This window comes from Vicia villosa, unplaced genomic scaffold (genome assembly GCF_029867415.1).
Source record: "Vicia villosa cultivar HV-30 ecotype Madison, WI unplaced genomic scaffold, Vvil1.0 ctg.003815F_1_1, whole genome shotgun sequence".
NCBI classification, from domain to species: domain Eukaryota; kingdom Viridiplantae; phylum Streptophyta; class Magnoliopsida; order Fabales; family Fabaceae; genus Vicia; species Vicia villosa.
In genome coordinates, this window is record NW_026706307.1 from 83065 (window position 1) to 101431 (window position 18367).

Consider the following 18367-nt stretch of genomic DNA (forward strand, 5'->3'; position numbering starts at 1 on the left):
ACAGATGCTGCAACCCTCTATGGCCCCACGCGAATTATTTAAACCAATTCTTATAACTGTTACTCAAGATATTTTCATTCTTTCATTTTCGCTCTCTTTCTCTCTCCTTCTTCTAGCGCTTTCTCATATTTTTCTATTCCTTTCTTTCTCGAAGCTTCAGCATTCAATGGCGGATTCCACTTTCACGTAACACCAATCCATTGTTTCCACTTTCCATCATTCAACAGAACCGAATTTCCATATTTCAGATCCATCTCGTCGCTGAAAAACAGCGAGAAAGTAAAGGTAAAACCAAAGAAACACCAGAAACGCTGTTCTTATTGCATGTAACCGAAAGCATAGAGAAACTATTGTAGAATTTTTTTTTCATCTTTTAGATGCAATTTAGTGTATAGAAGAATCGTTTTAGTTTAGTTTTTTATATGTATTTATTTTTGGATTTAGCATTATCGTGGCATCACGGTGCTTCTTCTAATCGTACACTTAGCAGTTTATTTTATTGTTATATCTAGGTTACTTTTGCGATGGTTTTTCAATGGAGATTTGCGTTTGGATCTCAGGTAATGTGAAAATGAGTTTGCAATTGCAAATGCTGTGTATGTTAGTTTTTGTTTTTATTTTTTTATTATGCAACTTTTAATATGTTTACTCCAGTAAAATGTACTTTGTCAGAGAAGTTGTAGTTTTGGATTTATCAAATAATCAATTATCAATCAAACCTAAACTTTATGTTTAATCAATCTTTCATCGCTTTGGCTGTGATATATAAAGCACGACACCCCGAACACGACATCGACGCTGACACGGAAACACCAGTAATAATTTAAAAAATAATAAATTAAACGAAATCACAAGTGTCGGTGTCGGTGTCGGTGTCTGATTATGGACACGCATTTTTCAGAGGTATCGGTGCTACTTAGGTGATAAGTTACCGGATTTTGTCTGAGATTTTTTTCATTAAGCAATGACATGTAGTTAAATCTCTTCCAAAGAAAATAAGGAGACTGTGAATGTTATAGGAATTAAAATAAGTATGTAACTACACACATCTCCTAAGTATGGTAGATATTTTCATTGAATTGGAGATATATTCAAACACTAACCTCTAGATATAGAATACAAATCATTTGTTCCGAACTGATTACAAATGAACTAACTGTCCTTGAAGAGTCCGAAGAAGCTCTACGAATATCTCGAATATGGTAATTTGAATAACAAATTCAATTGACATTTCCATAGAAAGAACTTTTCCCTCGATAAAGTGATAATCATATATCTGACATATATGATTCGTGAAAAATTAGACTTGATGTAATATGTAGAGTAGATTGATTATGATGATGAACGTCATTTGATCAACACACCGAAACTTTAACCAATGAAGTAATATAAGTTCACAAGTGATTGTTGTTGGAAGTTGATACTCGACTTCTGTATTGCATCAAACAACCACATTTTTCCTTTTGGATAGGTGAACTATCGTAATTTGAATCTGAATACCCCACAACTTAGTATTTACTTTGTCTTGGTTCGGTTAATCTAAAGCGTTCTCAATATAAGCATGTGGAGATTGCATGAATTGACTTCTACAAGTAAATGAAAAGGTTTTCCCAAGTCTCTAGTTGAAAAGTGAGTGAATAGATGTATTTCAAATTCAGATATTCACTCATCATTGTTTTTGTAATATTTATGTTATATTCACACAAACCATCATATAAATACATTTGCCAAATAGAGTATGTCAGATATTTGATTGAGGTCCTTTCCATCTTTCGTGAATAATTGTTAAGAGTTGTAAATATTGGTTAAGAAGATTGTTTTATTTATTGTTATTAGAATTATTAGTTATATGCCTTCACTTTATTATCCTTGATATAGTTTTCTTAGATAGTTACCCATGTCCAACTTTCCCTCTTTTGAGAGATTCTCTTTAGTGTATAAATATGCATTGTCTTGTATTTTCAAGACAATCATTTAGAATTATTTTTGTCTCGTTTTAGTGAGTTTCAAAGTTTGATTCAAAGCACCCTAGTTTTGTAGGTTTACTCGCTGCCCAAGGATCTAACCTTAGTTTAAAAGAGATTTGTTGTAGTTATGTCCAAAGGGGACACCATTGTTTGCACTTGAGGCCGCCGACTGATGATCCTCTTGAGCACCAGTGCTAGACTTCATCTCATGCGTGCCTTGTTAAAGGTGGTTACATTGGTATGCTGGTTCTGAAACCACCTTCTTGTTGTCGATTCATTGTGCATCTTGTCCCATGTGAGACTTTTACCTTTGAAATCATTTCTTGCTTGTGGATCCCATTTTTTAGGTGTATTGCATGGGGTTTTCTTGCCACATTTTGAGTTGTTTGTTCTATGTTAATGAGTTCCAGGTTTGGTTGGTTAAGTTTCTCATCATGATTTATCTTTTGTTGTAGCCTCTTCTTCTACAGTGGTATCTTCTTCAATTTTAGTCGTCTAAACCAAACCAAACGTAAGTACCGCTAATCCTGAAACAGATAATGGCGAGTTGTTGATTGCCTAGACAAAAAAAAAAATTTCCACGCTAGTTATCCTATATCTTAGTTTGTTCGTGCTAAATCAATGTTGTCAATTGCGGATAGCAAAAAATAGTGAATTGTTAAAATTCTGCTATACAATAGTCTATAATCACGATGTACTAGCTAATTGGCAATATTTTATAATAAATAGTATGTTGTGAAACAATAGAGGTTTATCCAAATTCTGTTGCAACAATTGATTTTATCAAAATTCACAATTCAATTCAAGAGGCCTTAAAGGATGAGAGTTGAGTTCAAATGAGTATATTGGAAAGAAATAAGATTTAGGTGAATGTTGACAAGTTGGGTGATAAGAAAGCAATAGAATGAGGTGGATGTATACTTAAATATTAGACATATGGTACACCCGTATTGATATCAGGCAAGACTTGCTGTGAATGAATGCACTTAAACATACACGATTAATTACAAGGGTACATTTACTCTAGTAGCACAAATGAATATTGTATGAATAATTCTCACCTTGATGGGCAACCTTTGAACGGGAGGTTCAATAGTTGGATTGCCTTTTTTTTTTCTTCATAAAACTAGAAGAAGTGTGCGTGGAAATCTCACATGGATATGACTCTCTTAATGAGAAGAGTAAAACGTCAAGGTACCCATTGAGAAAAATCACAGGATTGGAAGTAATGAGAAACCATAAGTAGAGAAGGCCCAACACCAACCACTTATGGGAATACTCATCTATCTATCTCACACTAGGCCAACCACTGTGGTTGGTAAGTTCATGCATGATCCACGAGAGACATTTGTAGGTAGTAAATAGGATCTTTTAGTGTTTGAAGACTAGTCCCTTAAAGTGGATTGCAATTCAAGAGAGAAGGAAAATTGTCCATGGAGGTGTACATAGAAGTAGACCATAGAGGGTTCGATTGTTGATAAAAGGTTTACCTCAGGGCATTGCTTGTTTTTGGGAGGAATTTGGTGACATGAAGGAGTGAAAAACAAAAATATAGTTACCAAGTCAAGTGCAATATCATAATTTTAAGCTATGGCCAATGATGTCTATGAGGTGTTATGGATGAAGATCATACTTGAGTTAGTACAAAGGTATTTCAATGTACTTTTGTGCTAAGAATGATGTCCTTAGCATTCACTACCCAATACAACAAGATATAACCAAATATTGAGAGATGTATCGACACTTCATCAAGGAGAAATTGGATAACGGTCTTGTAACTACTTCCTACATCCCTTCTCAAGTTCAACTTGCAGGCTCAACCACCAAGGGACTTCCCGCATATCAGGAATTTTCATAACTGCCTTGACATGTGCATTTGAAATAATATCCATATAGTGCATTTTCTATTCTCTAGGAGGGTTAATTTCAGTTTATCCCACGTATAATTTACACACGACATATTTGAGTGGCTGAGGGTGTATTTTGATTTTTTTATTAAGACACAATCTACATATTGTTGAAATTATGCATGATGTAGGACGATATAAAATATTTTGCCTATGCCTGGAAGGTTTTTAGGGGTTCAAACAGAATCTATTACCAGTCTGGTAATGTAAAACTTTAGAATAATTTGCAATATGCAAGTACACTTTTTTTGAATCGAAGCTGGTAGAATGGACAGACCGACCTACTTGTTATGATATTCAACTTGTATTTAGTAGAACATGGAAGAAATTATTGAATTTTAGACTACTTAGTGGATTTAGTCTCTTTTTACTAGTTCAAGAACCCACTCAGAGAGTCTTTAGTTGTTTGGTGAAGACTCGTCAATGGTTTATATCAAGCATTAGGAATAGAATTTTGATAGCAATGATTGTTTTCTCTTGAACATCTTGCAAATAGAGGGCAACTAGTATGCCAGTACTTAACATTAATAGTTTCATTTTGTGGTTAGGGAGGCCTTGTTTTCATCTCAGAAGGCACATAACTTTGCTTGTTTATTAGTAGTCTGCTTACAACTACAAATTCTATATGCTAATATTCCTTCCTCCTATTTAAATTTAGAATGACAATGCTCGTTTATTTGGTTGTTGCCATGATTGTAAATTTTTGGTTCTGATTCTGAAACCCGAATTGCTATGATTGTAAAGTTTTTAGAAAGATGCAGGTTTATTTTATTTTTGTAAATTGAGTTGCCTATGGTTTTGTTCCATTTACTTTTTATTCTTTCATACTCTGTCGCCCTTGCTGTATCCCTTCTATATTTTCAACTGTTGGTGAGCTACATTGTTGTATCCCTTCTACAATGCAGGTTTACATTGCTTTTATTTTCAATTTCCCCATCTCCCTTCTATATGTAATTGATATTAAGTCAAGTCCAATCTGGTGGGCAATATTAACCATTCATTTTTTTAGTTGTAAGTGAAAGTTAGGTAGGGATTATGCGGTTATGTAAAATATGTTAATAGTTTTCATGCGTTGGTGTTTAGATTCATTTTGCTGGAATCTTAATATTCTCTATGCACTGATTTGCCCGATTTGTTACCAACATCGTGGATGCATTAATTATGCCAGCTTTCACCTGTTTGAAGGCAGTAATAGTTTTTTAACACTTGTGAAATGGATTAAACATCTCTTGAATTTGGAGAGTTTCTTTGTTGAGTCTTAACTCCACACAGATGCTTCGTTGTTCATTCTTCATCACATACATTCTTAGGTTGTTTTTTTGTTTGCTGTTCATAATTTCAAATTAGAATCTTGACGCAAATGGTTTGTGGCCTATATGCCACGCCACTTTCATATATCTAATTAAAACCCGAGTCCATTTTATTTGACAGCAGACGAGAAACACCAATCTCCTGGAAATGCATCAATGCAATTGTAGTCTGTTGAAGCAATCAAAACATTCTGATGTCAATAGTTTTCTTTTCATGATTAACAGTCTACTAGTTAAATGATCAAAACCATACCCCAGTTTTGTAGTTCCTGAAGGTGCTTTGTAGTGTACTTGCTGTGGCTGGCTGAGCTGGAGATTCACAGGCACGTGTGAATCGTCTCCTATGCCTAGGCTATCTGTGAGAACAGAATTTCTGTTTGTTCCATTCTTATCTTTTGTTCCATAGACCTGGATTTGTGAAAGTCTCTTTTAGAGTTCAGAATATAGCACCTAACAAGGTTTCCTCATTTAAAATGTTGATAATTTAGCTTCTATATTGCCATACAAACCAATATCTTTTTTTTTTTCAATTCCATCTTTTCTTGACAAATCAGGTTTACCTTCTTATACAGTTCTACATTTTCTTGGTGTATGATGTCTCCCTGCAGAATATAAAAACATTTTTTAATTAATGAATAGCCAAGTTTTGAATTTCTCCGCTTCAAGACTGACCTTTCGATTTAGTTCTTGTATTTCTTCCATAAAAAGTTGCTCCTGCATAATTCAATTGTTTGTCAACTATGATATCTTTAGAATCAAACTTGAGTACTGTACTTTTGATAGAAAATGCAAACCTTTTTTATACGAACACCGCGAAGACTGATTTCCAATTGGTTCTCCAAACTCTGTAGTTCTTTGACTGTCAAACCTGATAATTCTTCGCCCATTATTTGCCTGTAAAATCATACTAATAATAAAATGTTCGGATGTGATCCTGAAATGACAGTTCATTAAAAGGGTAGTAGGCAATGGATTTGTAACCCAAAAAGATTCTTCTCTTGTTTTGTTATTATTAAAACATTGTACGACGTCTTTAGTTTTTTGTATTTTGTAATGATAATCTTACCAACAGTTCTTTTGTTTTTTTTAGGGTTATTACTTCCAGAGGTTAAATACATCTAAGACATTCCCAATTCCTCATCAGTATCCTTTGAAACTACAATCTTACTCCCTGAGGTTTTCCTTCTAAACTCTTTTAAGCCATGAGTAAACCTCATTATTTGAATTTTAAATTTGGAGAAGTAATAGCCACACTATGTTTGATTGTGTTGCTGAAAAGTTCTATTACACATCTTTCCAATGGTTTCGTTGTGGCCATGCAAAATCTGAACCAACTAGGCTGTGCATCGTTCTAGCCATCTTCATCTGTGTTATCTTTGTAGCAGGTTTCATTTAGTCAGCTTATAGTTGCGTCATTTTATCGACTTACTTTTTCAACTGAGGTTTATGGAGCTCACATTTATATTTTGTTTTATTGAAGTGTTTCTTTCTAACAAGAGAGTCTTGTAATCCCTATAATATTTAACACATTAGAGTTTGGCCAATAATGGAACCCTCCTTAAAGGCAATTAGAATATTAGTCCACTGTAACAGTGATTGTAATTATATCTGTTAAATGTCTTTATAATTAGTCCTTGATGAGCTCCTCTGCTTAATACACTTATATCATAACTTAAACACACCATTTTTTCCAAAATACACTTTGTTTCAATGAGAACAAATGTTACAAACTGATAGTTAGCACACTTAAATAATCTTATGTTCTTCATTTCCAACTAATTGCTATAATTCAATCGTGAGGAAAACACCACAGGGCAGCCAGATTAACATATTAGAATTCAGATTGAGCCCTACTCAACCATACATAATCAACTAATTGTTATATCGCATCCAATGTAGGAGTCTTAACATACACACACACCCTCATGCTCAAGATTGGATATCTAAAGCGTGACCCAATTAGATTAAAGCTCGAATACTATATTGGAATTTGGGTTGAGGTCTAACTAAATTTTACAAAACCGACCTATAAGGCATGGAATGTTCATCACTTGTATATACTATTTTCAGGTCATATCACCTTCAGTATAGGACTCTCAAGATAATTTATTGCATCGTGTTGATTACCTGTGTAATATTGTGTTTTCTGTGGTGGCTATCAAATATTTGACAGCGTATGAAGTGTATCAACTAGCATTTAGGGAGGAAAAATCACCATGACTTTTTCTCTATCTCTTTCCCATACCACTCTTATCTTAATTATTAATATTTTTTCATTTATTTATTCATAAAACACCACTGAAACACACTAAAAAGTTATCATAACTTTCTCTCTCTAAAGTCACCAATCCAAACTCATTGTAGACAAACACATGTAGCTAATGGTTTTGATAACTAAAGGACCAGCTGAAAAGCTAAAGTTATGTATGGTCTCAACATTAGTTTTTATATCCGCTAGAATATCTAGAAAGTTGTGCAGGACATTAGATGCAGGAGTGCATGTTCGAACCCGAAAATCCTACTTATTCTCCTTTAAAAGGATGAAATCTCAGCACTACTTGACCAAAAAAATATATATCTAGAAATCTAGGAAAAATAATCTGAAATAATAGTTTTCGTATTTCATTATATGCATTAATTTTATCCCTGTTCAATTAAGATTTAAGCATTGGTATTGTACAGACAGGGGTTACTGCATTCTATTCTATAAATCATCCTTCATACCAATATTAATATAATTTTATCTTAAGTTGTGAAAGAAAGCTCAATATGGGTTTATATCCCAGTAATGAGTGAAATGGTTATCTACATTGAGAACTATTGCACTCGCATCAACATGTGATCTAGTCACGCAACACACTAACATTATTCTATCATTGTATTCTTACATTTCAATTAATTTCTACTACCATCCAATTTGACTTCTCATCTTTTTTTGTTACACCATTGTTGTTTTTACCTCATCTGCTTCCTTGGGATGGTGTTTTTTGAAACCCTAGCCAGTAACTCTTACTTCAGTTTTAATTCCCATATGCAGCAGTTAATACTTAGACTTATGATTCAAGTAAATAGTTTACATTCGACCTCCATTACACAACTCATTTAGGTTCTCTCTTCTGCACTAAAAATCCCAGTAACCTGCTTGTTTTGCGTCCAACTTATTGTTTCATTGTCAGAAGTTATCTCAAATTGGCCCAATGCATCCATATCAAACTCAAGGTCATAAAGGATTTTAGATGAATTGCTAATTCCATCCTAAGTGGTGGATAAACATCCCCCTCAGATTTTGGAATGCATTTCCGGACGCACTGCAAATACTCCAAATAGATGCGTAAGTGAGCCACACCTCATTTTGTAGAAATGTTGAGAGAACGGGCACGTCCTGCTGAAGCTTTGGTGAATGTTCTAGTAGTGCTGTTGGAGGAAGAGAAGAGGAGGGAGAGAGTTGGTATTGAGAGTGGTGATGGGTTGGAAGAAGCGGAAATGTTGAGAGCAGATTGTAATTTGTTGAGGGTGGAGAAGGAAATTCTTGTTAAGAAGTTGGAGAGGACTAGTTCATAAATGGAACAGACTCTAAGATCTGCTGTTCATACCCTTGTTTTTGTTAGTTTCAGTTTTCTCTTCTATTTTTTTCTGTTACACTTTTGATCATTTGTTATCTTCTGGGTTTTTTAACTAAGAAAGTGGAATGCAGTGGAGAATACAGATTTCTGAAGGAAAGAATATTGACATGGTTTTAGATGAATGATGAAGAGATTCGTGAGTTGACAGAGAAACTTCAGAATTTTTGTTTAAGAATTTACGGAAGTTTACTTTCATAGGACTATTTTTTTACAAAATGAATGTGTGGTTCACTTATGCATGTATTTGGTGTGCGTCCGGAAGTGCATCTTCAGAATCTAAAGGTATTTTCAAATTTTCACGAGAGTGTGGCAGCAATTCTTAGACTTGTCTTTTTACTACTAGGCCAAATCTTTAGAGTTAGGTGTTTTACAATCTTTGAACGAAGGACAGTCTTAAGAATGCTATGCATGATGAAAAGCTCTTTGATATCTAGGAGAATTGCTAGCGGACCTACTTTAAAATTGTGTTTGGATGATTCTTTAATTTTTTTTATATTTTTAAATTCAAATGTTTTAATCGAATTCTTTTGATTTTTAAATGTTATGCTATTTTTATAAATTTTAAAAGTTTTAGGATGAAAATATAGATATATAATGAAAAGTGATGCAAAATGATAAATAAAGATATATGTTTACATAACATAGGAATCAGCTAGCATAATTTAAAAGAATTATAATGACTAATTTGAGATTCACATCAAAGAAGTTTTAAGTTTCTTATTTTTAAATTACATTCGAAATTATCCTCAAAGTTTGATTTTGACCAATTTTTTTTATAAAGCTTCTTCATTTTTTTATAAAGCTTCTTCATTTTTATAATTCATTAAAATTCATCTCTTCTTTTGACAGATAGTTTAGTTATATCTGAGCTCTGAGTATCTGCCCCATGTTTCTATATAACAGCAACAAATCCTAGACTCTTCTGTAAGGCAACTCTGTTTGTTGTAGACTTTATGAGTGTTAGAAAGTTGGTTTTTAGAGGGGATGACTTTGGAGGGTTGCATCTATATCTTGAAATGTGTGATATTTTAAAGAAGTTTAAAACGAATGTACTACATTAGTATATAAAATCATATTGTTTTTTAAATTTTTTTAAAATATCAAACACATTTCAAGATATAGATGCAACCCTTAAAAACTTTCTTCTCCAAAACCCTCCAAAAACTAACTACCAAACAGTCTCAATTATGACTCTCTTTAATAAACATAACAGTTTAGTGATAAGCTAGCTGATGACCGATAGTTTATTGTTGATGGCTTATGACTATTGTTGATTAGCTAATTGAAGTGTTTGATAAAATTAACGGTTACACTAATTGATAAATGTAAAATAACTTAAAAAGACATTTCTTAATTAATACTTAAATGTATATTTAAGATACCTAAAATTATAGAGTAAAAGTAAATTTTAGTTAAAACAAATAAATGTAAAACAACATAAAAAGACATTTCTTAATTAATACTTAAATGTATATTTAAGTACTTAAAATTGTAGAGTAAAAGTGAATTTTAGTTAAAAAAATAAGGGTAAAAGTGAAAGAAAAAACGATGAGCTATAAGCTAAAACGCGTAGTAATTGAAATAGCGTATAGAAAATAAGCTATAAGATAGTAAAATAAACTCTAAACCCGTGATGAAAAGACTATTATCAAACAATTCTTTTATCTTGAAATGTCTTGCCAAAACCTATATGTCAAACATTATGTGATGATAAAAATCAAGTCTTGCCAAAACCTATATTTCAAACATTATGTGATGATAAAAAACAAGGAAGTACAGTGTTAATGTACTAAAAAAATTGAATGGTGAATACTAGAGATTTGTGCAATAATTTGCTCTATTTTAGAAAATTATTTATTATTTATGCATCCAAGGAACCAATTTTAGCTTCTATTTAGATCAAACTTATGTGACATTTTAGTTCAGTTTCAGCACCTTGTGCATCCATTCAACAAGCCAGATGGACGTGTGAAGTTAGCGAAGAAATCAAGTCAGCCATCTTTGAGAATAAACTTTTCAGCCTAAGTAAGGACGGAGTTGAAGAAATCAAGTCAGCCATCTTTGAGAATAAACTTTTCAGCCTAAGTTAGGACGGAGTTGAATGCCCTACAGACTCGTTGGTTCTCAGTAAGCCTTTTGTCACTTGTTCTGTCATGACTATTAAGAACTTACGTTATTACTTCTAAATCTTATAATGTTTCTTGCCCCATCCTTGAAGATTTATGCATTATTTACCCTGGTAGCTTCTAATCCCCACATTTTTCATCTTTGTAAACCTTTCTTTAATAAAGGATTCATCATATAATTAAAATTGTCGTCTTTAGCTAAAACAGGATAGAAAATCATATAGTTACTTTTGACTGCATGCAAATGCTAAACTCTGTTTAAATTGAAAAATCTTATTGATAGTTTTGCAGATTAATGTACCAATTGAGGCCTAGCTGTCATGTGTTATAAAACCGTTAATAATAAGATACCAAATGATCCAGACCTATACCAATACCATGACATGTTTGCCAAACCATATCACAAGTAGCATGTGCCGGACTAAAATACCTAATCAGATACCAAACCAAAATGCTGAACCAAGTATAAAAAATTATGTACTAACATCAAGAATTCGTTAATTAAACAGCAGACTTTTCTAAAAAAAATAACAACTAATTACAATCAAAGAAGCCCGTTATTTCTTAATCTAATCGACTAATATATTCTAAAATAGGGATATTCATCCCTATTTCCAAACCAATATCGGGGGATTTTCTCCCCCGCCCCGCAGAGAAAATCTATGCCAACAACGTTCGTTCTAAATGAGACAATTTCCAGAGAGATTTGTACTTACAAATATAATTTGACATCCCTACTCCAAAACCATGTTATTTTTTGTGTAGAATTATAGTTAGCTACACGCACACAGAGACTCCCACATCGATAATATAAAGCATATAGAATACCAACACTGCAACATATATGATAGTATTTGAGTTTTATTTATTCATCTATTATTTAAAGAGTTAAAAGTATTCTAATCAAAATTAATATTTTTAATTCTTTGTTGATAACATATTTGACAATTTTAGATGTGTATGAAATTTGTTAAAAAAATGTATAAGATGTGTGTGAAGAAAAAAAACTTTTTTTTATAAAATATGTCTGAATTGTCTGATATATGTTGTATGATTGTTGGACATCGCTTTAAAGAGTGTCGAATCAAAGGAAAAATATTTTTTAAAGGGATATTTGTCTGATTTTTCTGATACGTGTCCTACCGTTGTCATACAAGTGTCAGACACCACGACACACTTATTCTTAGAGGTGTCCGTGTTAGACGAAAAACCATCGATTTTAGCAAAAAGATCATAAAGAAACAGCAAGCTCATGCATAAATCTACCGGTTTCCCATTTAATCAATGGATCCCATTTTAGCAGAATAGAATGAGAAATAATGAAGAGTCCGTGATTGGTAAATTCTACTATTGGATAATAACAAGGAAAATTCAAAATAACATACTGCTCTATGCTAAACTTAATCTAGTATATGCTGTAACTTAATTTAGAAACTACTCTTAACTGTTTCTTTTAAAGTGACATTATTTACTCATCTTTAAAACAAACATAGGTCAGGTTTTGGGGTGACCACATAGTTGAAATTTCTGAATTCTATTTTTGATAAAATAAATTAAAACAGATGCCGAAGGGTGTACCGGTGATTTTCTTGCAAATTATGCAATTGTTGCCTTAACATTGCTGCCTCCCTTTGCCAGAACTAGAAAATGAAAGAAATACAACATACATTCTAGTTAGATATTAAGGTAAATGAATCACTAATATGAATACTTCTATCATAATAAGCATTAAATATAGAATTTCGGGGTTGTTTGGTTAGGAAATCTTTCAAGGAATTTCGATTTAGAATTCTTAGATTGGCACGTCTGATATGAATGATTTCAAACATATTCCCAGATGTCTACCTATGGGAATTGTTTGCACAAAGGCAATAGAAGTTGAGCCTACAACTTTTTAATGTTTCTATCCACCCATCCCCTCTTTGTTTGTAGTTCTTTTTCCTGCTTTTGTTTTATCATGTGCTCTAGTTACTAAAGACCATAATTTCACATATTAGATTCTTGCCTTAAAAAAGATTATCTTCGCAATATAGCCTTTTAAGGGAAAGTGCCCCAAATTGACTGCCATCTAAAGAAAAGAAAAAGATAAATTTTACTCCTTAAAAAACTGGAAAATGTGTGATAAGTCCACTCCAAGTGATATTTGGTGGGCTTTAAGTATGATAAGCTTAAGATTAGAAGAGTTAATAAAAAAAAGACAAAGATGGTTGTGGAGGGCAGCACCACGGAGACCCATTTAGACAATTAGTTAGAAATTTCTCATTAATAACCGGGAAGGTTGTTGGAGATACAACCACGATGCAAGAAAATTCTCGTTAGTGAGAGAGAATCTTCAATTTTCTTTGATGAATTCCGCCTTTTGGCTTTCAACGGAGATGATCCACTCATGTTGATTATTAGAGCGGAGGCCTGCTTCGAGGTTCAACGGATTTCTGAAGGCGTGCGCATTCAACTCACCCATCTCAATATGGAACCTTTGAAGGAATTTGACCGAATGTTTGTCATGGGAAAATCTCAATGAGTCTTTCATCTTTTGTTTCGGTGTCAGTCACTTTGGTCTATTGAAGATTACATCTTTTTGAATTCGAGCTCTACTTGTTCCGATGTGGTTGGTTGCCTAAGATGCAATTTCAAGTCACGAAATCATTACCAACTTGTGCAACTTGCACGTGATGTTGAAGCAAAGTTGACAGATTGTAATTGCAAAGAAATGTGGTTGGACCTAACTCAACCCTACAAAACCGGCTAGTAGGGTGAGGATTGCCCCCACTTATAAGCACATGTTTCGGCCATATATTGTTCAATGTGGGACTCTTAACACACTCCCTCACGTCCAGGACTAGACAATTGGAGCGTGGAAATAAATTGTGGGTGGCTCGATAGCAAAAATCATAATAGATGGCCCACCGGATCTTCTGATACCATGTTAAAAAATATGGTTGGACCTAACTCAACCCTACAAAACCGACTAATAGGGTGAAGATTGTCCCCACTTATAAGCACATGTTCATGCCATATATTGTCCGATGTGGGACTCTTAACAATAATAATTCAAGTCAAAATAGCGAGTTTCGGGTCAAAGTTAGATACAATGCTTTTGGGGATTATTCCCCTAAGCCATGGGCTATTCCTGAAGGTGACCCACATGGGCGAGCAAGTTTAGTCAAATCCGAGTCAAATGGAACTTCAGGTCGAGCTTATTTCCAACCCTAAAGTTCTTTTATCTCAATCAGCTCCCCAAATCAAACAACTACATCAACCACTATTTCAAAGGGTAGCACCAGAGAGGATCTTCGCCGACCTCCAATATGTGGTTCTGTTGTAATGAGCAATGGCACTCGCTCCACCAATGTCTTGGCAAGCAACTTCGTGTCATTTTGTTTAGTGAAGATGAAACATTAAACACTGAAATAGAAGTTTTAGCCTTTGAAGCCATTGTTGAAGAGATTGCAAATGTCTATGACCCTGGATGCAAATAGATGATGGATGTTTGGCATATCTCATTATAGGCCTTTTGGAACAAAGAGTATCCATGTGGAATGGTTGATAAAAAGGATTCAGAGTTAGTGTTAATTGACAGTGGCGCGAACGATTTGGGCTTTGGGTCTTGTATATCTTATAAAACTAGTAGGTGTGCAGTTGGGAGATGGTGATAGGATCATGACTTTGGGTACTTGTGAGGGCATGCTATTGACTATTGGTGACTTAAATTTGACTTATGGTACTTACATTTTAAAATTGGGCGATGTGGATATGATTCTTGGGATTGTTTGACTTAATACGTTGTGTAAGGTTACTATTGATCGGAATGGCATGCCTATGATAATCTTGGGTGCCCTAATACACTAGTATGGAAATATAATCACGATGCTTCAACTCGTCTTTGTAGTTTAGTGACCAATGCATTTCATTTTGTATTTTCAGAAAGATACAAAAGTATGTTGCCACTATTTCTAGTGGGTTGTTGCAACCTCTCCCGTTCCATTTTTGGTGTGGAATGAGATTTTTATGGATTTAATCATAATGTTGCATAAGAGTAAAGGATATGAGGTTGTTTTGGTGGTAGTATACCGCCTCTCCAGACACTAATCAATCAGTGTTTAAAGTTTTTTCTCCATCATTTTATTATTTATCAACCCAAGTCTTGGTCTTATTGGTTGCCTTGGGCTAAGTTATGGTATAACAACCCATTTCATGTATCTACCGGGCTTTTACTCCGTTTAAAATTGTGTATGGGCAGAAACCATCAAATTTGGTGCAATATTTGGAAGTAGGGACAAAGGTGGCAACAAAGACTCAAGAATTAAGTTATAGAGATAAAGTATTGCGTCAACTCAAGTATAATCTGATAATGGCTCATGAGCAGATGAAGTTTTCCGCTGATTAGAAACAGAAAAATGTGAAGCTTAAGGTGGACATAATTTGGTGCAATATTTGGAAGGAGGGACAAAGGTAGCACCAAAGGCTCAAGAATTAAGTTATAGCGATAAAGTATTGCGTCAGCTCAAGTATAATCTGTTAATGGCATATGAGCAGATGAAGTTTTACGCTGATTAGAAACAGAAAAATGTGAAGCTTAACCTGGACAAATGAGTTTCTTAAAACTAAGACCTGGTAGACATAATTCACTAGTGCAGCACACCCATCAAAACTTATCTCCAAGTTTATTTGGTCCCTGCCTTGCAAGAATCTTCAACAGATAAGGGAGGTGATGTACAAACTAGATTTGTCAGTAACTTCACGAGTTTATCCTATTTTTGACGCGTTGTAATTGAAGAAAATTGTGGGAGCCTATCAAACTATTGCAGACCTACCTACAAGTATGGGGAGGATTTAATTGACATTACTCAGCATGACAAAGTGATGTCATGGCAAGATATATTCGAAGAGGGACAACATGTGAGAGTGTTTAGTGCAATAGAAAGGCATGGATGCATTTGATGCTATCTGGAAGTCTTAACTACTACTTAAAAGAAAATTTCTAGACTTTAGTCTTAGGGACAATACTTCATTTGATGGGATGGGTAATGATAAGCCCACTTCAATCGAGGATGATATTTTATTGGACTTAAGCATGATAAGCCCAAGATTTAGAGAGTTTATGAAAAAAAAAGAGTTGTGGAGGGCATTGCCACGTAGATCCCATTTTGACAATTAGTTAAAAATTTCACCTTAAAAATGGGGAAGGCGGGGTGTGCCCCTTAGGTCATAATTTTATTTTATGACTTGTATTAGGTAGTAAAAGAACTGTAATAGGAGTTTCATTTCCATTTCTAATTAATACCACTCACCTTCTCATCCATCTTCTATTGTACACTGCTCCATCAATAAGATTGAAAATATGTTAGTTCAAGTTAGGCTTTCTCACCTGTTAAAAAATTTAAAGTCTAAGTTTGATTTATAGTTTATCATAGGCTTATTTTTTGACCGGAGTTTGACCTTTTCGAAGACTTGACTGACCTATTAGTCTACTTAAAAGTCTATAGCATTTGAACATGTGTACATAAGCAATTCAACTAATGTTTAAATAGATTAGAAAATTAGAAGTACAATGAGATTAAATGTGCATTTGCATTGATTTATCTGAACTTACCTAATAGCATAAGTTTTGTGAGATTATTTGTTTAAGAGAACTTATAAAAACACTTTATAACATTATTTGTAGGATTTCTTTCAACTTATTTTCACAAATTTTTTAGGATAACTAAGTTTTACTTTTATATTTTTAATATAAAGTTAAAATACAATATAAAATCAACAAATTCATTCATGTTTATTAAAATAAGTCGGCCTGATTATAAAGTTTTTTGCATGGCCTGTGGCCTAGCCTAGTTAATTAAATAGACTTAACAAAAAGCCTAAGTATTTCCTACCTAAAAAAACTTGGTTTGACATAGGTCTTTGTAAGTTAGGCCATAAGTTTCTACTAATTAGTCCGGCCTATTCTCACTCCTATCTATCAATAAGAAAGTAAACATGTTATAATCTTACGGCTGCTAATTATATATGTTTTGAGTAAATTATACTTCACTTTTTAGAGAAAAATTTAAAGGCAATTTAAATTACATTCCATCTTTCTTGCATATTAAAATGGACACCCACTTTTTTTTAGAAATAAATACCAAGAAATAATTATACTCCCCTGTTAGAGAGATGTTCAAATGCACTCTTTTTTTTAAAAAATAAATAGGTATCATGCTTTAACCTGTTTTAATACAAACAAATATTTTTTATTATAACAATTACTTTAAACTCTCATTTTCTTAAAACCCATTTATTTATTATTTCTAATATTAATAATAATTAACTTTAAATATTTAATTATGAATCTTATGATTTGAAAATAGAAAATTTAATTTAATTAACATTTTTATACCGATTTCAGTAATTTATTCAATATCTTTTTTTTATCTCATGTTGCTTGAGAAGGGGATGTGTGGTATATATATTGGCAAAAAGACTATTAAAGAAAGAGAAAAATATTGGCATAAGATATCTATAAATACCTTAATTTCAGAGGCTGGACTCCCAAGTTGATTATGTTCTTCTTTTGATTTGTTGTATCGATCAATTACTGATTTCATGCTGGAAAAATGAAAATTCATTGAAAATTATACTGTGTAAGATATGTGAGCTGTTGACTGTATATACATTATATTCCATGAAAGATTTTAGAATCAGACTGCAGATTGAACATATTTATATATCCAATAATAATCTGAAACTTGATACAATTAACTAGGTGGTAATTCAAAGATGCAAAATAGTTCGATATCACAATCTTAATAGTATTTGATAACATATCATGTCATTTCAAAATTTATGTGCACTAGTTTATTATCGTCCTTTTCTGAAATAACCTGTATTGTTTTTTTTTAAACGAAGGTTATTTCAGATATGTATATTTAAACTATGTAGAATTAGAAACAAATTTTGTTTTAGCTGAATCAATACCATAGAAATATGAAAAAAAATAAAATGGTAAAAGTAAACAGCGATATATTATATATGTATTGAATCGTATATAATTTATATTGTGCAAGACGATGCATTCAAAAAATGGTTCGATTACATTCTAAAATGCACCGAATGAATTGTCACTACTTAAATCTAAAACCAGTTCTTTCTTTGACTTCTCCCTATTTGATTCTCTCTCAAGCTCCGTCAATTTGGTGAACTCTGCAATCATTTCCAAAAAGTAATTTGGCCAAGTTTCTGCCTCTTTTGCGGAATGTGTCGTCCATTCCATTGATGTAGTCGGAATAGGACACCCCAGTTTCAGATAAACCTGGACAAAATGGAGCGATCTAAGATACCCAATACAAATGATGCAGCCAGATGGGTCTTGAGGTGGGCGACTCCGAAGTGGGAAAAATGTCTTCAAAAAATCATATCTTGTCAAATCGATACATACCCTATCAGGGAAACACATCA

At 33.2% G+C, this 18367-nt stretch overlaps 1 protein-coding gene and 1 long non-coding RNA gene across 3 annotated transcripts in view; one reads left to right on the forward strand and one right to left on the reverse strand.

The window, feature by feature from the left end:
• On the forward strand, positions 1–11057 carry LOC131641537 (uncharacterized). Of its 2 annotated transcripts, none has more exons than XR_009295566.1 (3): positions 1–285; positions 513–560; positions 6275–6811. It is a non-coding gene; the product is annotated as an uncharacterized LOC131641537 (long non-coding RNA). The 2 variants fall into 2 exon arrangements; XR_009295565.1 differs by lacking the exon at positions 6275–6811 and adding an exon at positions 10734–11057 and having other exon boundaries at positions 6–285.
• LOC131641536 (MADS-box transcription factor 23-like) overlaps positions 5100–18367 on the reverse strand; it is a 26584-nt gene continuing 13316 nt past the window's right edge. Inside the window, exons 3-9 of the mRNA XM_058911843.1 lie at positions 17440–17518; positions 12512–12573; positions 5979–6078; positions 5857–5898; positions 5745–5786; positions 5438–5592; positions 5100–5353 (exon numbers count right to left, since the gene is read on the reverse strand). Coding sequence (XP_058767826.1) covers positions 5338–5353; positions 5438–5592; positions 5745–5786; positions 5857–5898; positions 5979–6078; positions 12512–12573; positions 17440–17518 — 496 coding nt within the window. The 3' untranslated portion in view covers positions 5100–5337. The remainder of the gene's footprint in view (positions 5354–5437; positions 5593–5744; positions 5787–5856; positions 5899–5978; positions 6079–12511; positions 12574–17439; positions 17519–18367) is intronic.